Here is a 5,397-nt window from a genome sequence, read left to right as displayed (position 1 = left end):
TGGTCGTGCCAGCACAGCAAAGCCACACTCGGCTACGGTGTATCGTTAATTTGGGCAGGCAACAGGAAGCCTCTTCACAGCCTGGGAGGCACCAGGCTGGAGGAAAACAATACTGGCTGCTGAACACTCGGGGCCCGGGTGCTTTTTTTGTAGAAAGTAAGAAGAATGGATGTTTACTTGCAGGAAAGCTAGGAGCGGAAAAAGTTATCAACTCCATTGTTTGCCACAAATAATTTCACCTTATCCAGTCATAGGGTGCATTTGAAAGAAAAATATCCCACAAAAAATTGTTATTAGTGTCACTCAGTGCCTTACCATGGAGGCAGCACCATCTCCTGGCCAAGCTCCCTGCACTGAGCTTGTAATGCCCCAAAGCACTGACCCACAGCTCACTTGCAGGGGTTGGCAGTGGGACCTTTGTGTTTTTGGGCATCATGTTGTGGAGAGAAGGGACAAACAGCCACCAGCTGGCTCTGGAAGGAGGGCTGATAAATGGCTGCACCGTGCTGCCTGAAGAATTATTAACATCAGGAAGGCTGACACCTTGGCTTTATTCATACAGCTGGGTCTGGGGCAGGAGTGGGGAGCCCACTGCTTCTCCCTGACAGGTTTATGAGCACGATGCTGGGGGGGGGTAAATCATTGCCAGAACCACAAGGCTGAGAGATCCCTAATGTAGGGGGCTCCTCACCACAAGCACCCCAAGCTCACATGCTTGTTGGTTTGGTGCAAACCACAGCCATCCTCTCACTGTCTCTCCAGCTCAAAGAGAGTGGGATGGAGCCGAGCGCTAAGTTCCAGGCTGGCCCCAACCCTTGTTCCCTTTGTCCCTTCTTTCCCCAAGACCCCCCCAGGGGCTCCAGGTGGCCACAGCATAGCATCAAGTATCGACCTGGTGTTATCAGCTCCCACTTTATCAGAAAGGGGCCCCTCCACGCCAAGCACCTGCCCCATCAATCTTCCCCCGTCCCTCAGTGCAAGGACCCAGCTGGGGACAGAGCGGCAGCAATGGGGACGAGCCGGCTGCCTGTCCCAGGCTGGCACCTGAAGGCTTCACAAGTGATGGACGGGCACCAGGTTCTGGACGCAGACATGCCTTGATTTGCCCTTCTGTCTCGCACTACAAAGTCTCCCCACTGCCCTCCCCATCGAGTGCAGCCCTGGCCCAGACGGGCGGCGTTCCCCCTCGCACGGCTTGGGATCCCCTTTCAGCTATCGCTTTTTGTATCAATTTTAAAAGGGGGCACTGCAGCTTTAAAGAGATTCCCAGACTTGCCTTTGTGACCGGAGGAGAGGGTGGAGTGGTGGCGGAGGTGGGGACCCAGAAGAATGAAATAAAGAGGAGTACAACAAAAAGAAGTTAAAAATGTGAGTGACAAGTTTGCGGCAACAGGCTCCAGCCCCTGTGGGGTCGTTTGCGCGAAGAATGGAAACAAACGAACAAATGAGCTGGATTTTCATGCTTGGTGGACGGTGAATGAATAAGCATCTTTTAAAACCCTATCAGGAACTCTTTGGATTGTCATTATAGCTGTGGGGGGGGGGGGGTGGGAGGCAGACTTTTGAGTGCTGGCCATGTGAAAGAATCCCAATTCTTTGCCTTTTCTTTGCCAGCGAGCGTGGCTCCACTGCAGCGTGCAGCAGTGCGGGAGCTCCAGGTCCACATGTGGGAGCATCCCATGCCCATGGAGCATCCCATGCACACAAGCGCATCTCATGCTTGCAGCTGCTGAGAGGCCATGGGGTTGGGGAGTGCCCCAGCCCATCAGTATCTGCTGCACTTGATCGCTTTTTGGAGGTGAGGGAACGAGGAGGAGCGGGGACACCTCTGTTGCCCAGAGGAAGGGACATGCTGCTTCCCCTTGGCTGGCCCTGGCCATGAGCCTGACCTTTCCAAGACATGCACATCACATATTGATGGACAGGTCCTGGTCTCAGTTGCTTGCTGTCCAAAATCTGGTCCAGCAAAATTCTGTATTGATGAGGCAGTAGTAAGCATATTACATATTCCAAATTTCCTATCTAAATCCAAATATTGTAGTGAAGGGATCACCCCCTCTGACTGCAAAACGAAAAGTCAAGTGCTCTGCAGAGGATTTCCATGCACAGGCCTGGCACAAGCCTGCACTCTGGGCTAGTGCGGGTCCCCACAGCCACCTGTCCCTTCCCACCACAAAGTGCAGAGGCATAAAGGCAGGCACTGGCACTGGGACAGCCCCATAGGGAGAAATGAGACCATCATGCACTGAACATAGAAAAAAGATAAATGGAAAAGGAGTCTTTCATTCTTCATTATCAAGTTTCCATGGGTTTGCCAAAACCATAGCAACCAGTTCAAGCAATGATTAACTTAATAATGTGGAGGCAAAGGGGGAGGAAAAAAAGCATTCAAGCCCTTAAAGAAGTCACTAGTTCTCCTGAGGTAGTAAATCCGACCCCCCCCAACACACAGCCCCACACAGGACCAGAAGCATCCCAAACTCCCAGAGAAAAGAAACTGCAATGCCGCGAAGTCCACTGCAGCAGCCACATTCTGGAAATCCAGCTGTGCCGTCCCCTTTCAGGACTTCTGTAACACCTGCTGCCCACTAGGCTTCATTTTCTTACCCCTTCTTCTGCCCATGCGTACCCTGAGTTCCTTTTGCCTGCTTTGACAAATGCTGCCTTTGCAGCACCCGTCCAGTTATTCTCCCCATCCCATGGCACATGCAGACACAGAAGAGTGATGTCCTCCGATACAGAGAGAAGCTGGGAAAGCATTAAATAATTTTATCACCCAAATAACCACGGGTTCTTGCCTGTGGCCACACACAGAGGCCTTGGAGCACTTTGCAAACTGTTAGGGTATGAAAACAAAAAGCAATTCAAGCAGCAAGGGGGGAAGGGGAGGAATACTGTTAGGTCTTTCATTCTGCCTGTCTGACCTGCGGTGCAGATAGATCACGTTCGGGAGCAGCGCTCACAGATGGGCGCACGCTGCCTGCTCCTGGCCTCAGCCTCTCCCACCGCCTGCGTTCCCCGAGGGGCAGGAAGAGCAGATCCCTTTTAAAAAGCCATGTATACATCCCAAAATAACCCGGCAGAAGTTTCCGAGCGCATCAGCCCCTCGCGGCCCTCTTCCCACCCCGCGGGCCGGAGCGCACGGCGGCGCCTTCAGCACCATGGCCAGGGCCCGGCGCGCCGCCGCGGGACAGCAGCGGGGCCGCCCGCGCAGATTCCGCGCAGATCCCGCGCAGCGCAACCGGATCCAGGACGAGGCGCCCGGGAATCCCGCACCCTCGCTCTCGTCTCTTTTTTTTTTTTTTCCCCTCTCGTTGCGGGGCCGGGAGGCTGTTTGTGCGCGCGCCTTTGTTTCCAGTAACCAAATTTCTTTTGTTCTACAAATTGCCTCAAAAGCGTCTCTTTGCTGCTGGCAAATGGGCTCAGATGAGAACAATTAGCATCACAATGGGCTTTCGGCCTCGCAGGGCGCTTTGTCTAGCGACGACCATCCCGCTGGGGAGCACCGAGCGGGGTGGGCGCCCGGCCGTAAATCTCCAGCTACAAATTGAGTCGCGGGAGGAGAGGACCGGGGAGGACTCGCGGGATCCCCTCCTCCCGGGGCCGCTGACGTGGGGCCTGTTCCTTTTCCCACCGGCTTTGCGGAGCTGCCCCGAGCCCGGCACCCTGCGTTAGGCTGAGCCCTCCTGGGGAGGCCGGGGTCGCGCCGGGGCCGCTCAGCTGCGGGCACTCGACTTCAGGAGCGCTGCGCCCCGGGGACGTCCCTAAAACTGCCTCGGGGGGCGAATCGGGCTCTGAAAATCGGGGGACCACGGTGCGAAGTGCGCGCAGGGTGCCGGAGGGCTCACGGCGGATTGCTCAAGGGCACAGGACCCCGATGAACCGCTTTGCGTGCACACAGTGCGCAGGCCTCCGCGAGGCCAGCGCTGTCCTCCCCGGCGCATACTGCGAGCAATTTTGAAAGATCTTGTTGGAAAGAAAAGCAGCAGGTTGCACAGGTCTGACCGCGACACATTTTATTCTCCTCTTCTTCCAACAGTAACTAAAAAATAATAAGGAAAAGAATACATCCGCGGCCCCTCCAACGGTAAAAACATGCGGACCACCGCTGCCAAAAATACTCTTATATACAAAATATATATTTGTTACGAAATATAATCAATAAATACAGATAGCGACAAATTAATATAATTTACCGTTTCCGAGTACAAAACCGTGATTTGTGTCTGCCCGCCCGACCTCAGGCCTGCTCCGCCAGGCAGGACGGGGTGGGACGGGGGGCCCAGCCGCCGCCCCCGGCGCAAGGTGCGCAGGGAGACCTTCGGGCCGGGGGCGATGTTCAGCGCCGGAGCGCGGCCCGACGGGCTCAGAGAAAGGCAGGGAAAGCGGCGGGCGGCGGGGCAGCGGGGCAGGGCGAACTCCAGGGCCCGGAGGAGGCGGCGGCGGCGACGGCGGCAGGGGGCGGCGGCGGGGGAGGCTCGGGCAAACCCTGCTCGGCCAGAAGCAGGCTCTGTGTGAGCGCCCAGATGTAGTTGTGCGCGAAGCGGAGAGTCTCGATCTTGGTGAGCTTGGCGTCGTCGGGGAAGGTGGGAAGGACGCTGCGGAGCGCGTCCAGGGCGGAGTTGAGGTGGTGCATGCGGTTCCTCTCCCGGTCGTTGGCTTTCATGCGCCGGCTTCGTTTCTGCTTGCTGAGCGGCCCCTCTCCGCGCGCCTTCCCGCGGCCACGCCGCGCCTTCCCCAGCCCCTTCCTGCGGGCCACCTCCCGCGGGGGCAGCGCGCTGCGGGCGGGCGACGCGCCCCGGCTGCCCGCGCCCGGAGAGCCGCCCGCGCCCGGGGATGCGGCGGTGTCGGGGCCGCCGAAGTAGGGTTGCCCGGCGCCCGGGGCGCGGTCGCTCTGCGGGGCCATCGTGCGAAGCCGAGCGGCGTCGGCCCGCGGGGAGCCGGCCCCGAGGCCCCGCTGCGCCCCGCGGCCGCCGACTGCACCTACGCGCCTTTGGGGAAGGCTCCGCGACCTCCCCGTGCCGAGCCTCGAGCGCGGGCAGCACGGGTTGCGCGGCCGGCACACGACTGCCGTTAAGCCCCTATATATAGGGCCGGCAGACAATGGGGATTTCCCGGTCGGGCGGCGTGCGCGCCCCCCCGCCCGCACCCACCCCTTGGCACGCTTTTATCTTATCAGCCCGCCGGGAGCGTGCCGGCCCGGCACCGCCCGCAGCCCCGGCCCGGCCGAGCGAGAGCCCCCGCAGCCCCTCCCGTCCCGCGCCCCCCAGTCTCCGATCTCCGGCACCCGGCCGGGGGAGGGGGAGCCCTCTCTGCCGCCCACTCCCGCCGCTTCTCCGCTGCACCCCGGGAAACGGTGGCTGCTTCCCGCCGGGGAAGGGTCCCTCCAAAGTGTCC

At 59.1% G+C, this 5,397-nt stretch overlaps 1 protein-coding gene across 1 annotated transcript; it reads right to left on the bottom strand.

Moving 5' to 3' along the window:
* Positions 1–4,366: 4,366 nt before the first annotated feature.
* NEUROG3 (neurogenin 3) lies at positions 4,367–4,906 on the bottom strand. Its single transcript, XM_042863141.1, has one exon. The coding sequence runs from the start codon at positions 4,904–4,906 to the stop codon at positions 4,367–4,369; it is 540 nt and encodes a 179-aa protein (XP_042719075.1).
* Between the last annotated feature and the right edge of the window lie 491 nt (positions 4,907–5,397).

Source organism: Lagopus leucura, unplaced genomic scaffold, assembly GCF_019238085.1.
Source record: "Lagopus leucura isolate 7727_CA_CO unplaced genomic scaffold, USGS_WTPT01 Super-Scaffold_739, whole genome shotgun sequence".
In the NCBI taxonomy this organism is placed as follows: domain Eukaryota; kingdom Metazoa; phylum Chordata; class Aves; order Galliformes; family Phasianidae; genus Lagopus; species Lagopus leucura.
This window is presented reverse-complemented; position numbering and strand designations above follow the sequence as displayed.

Excerpts from the sequence above, each read along its gene's own strand:
- NEUROG3 (XM_042863141.1), bottom strand. The coding sequence starts at position 4,906 with ATGGCCCCGCAGAGCGACCGCGCCCCGGGCGCCGGGCAACCCTACTTC.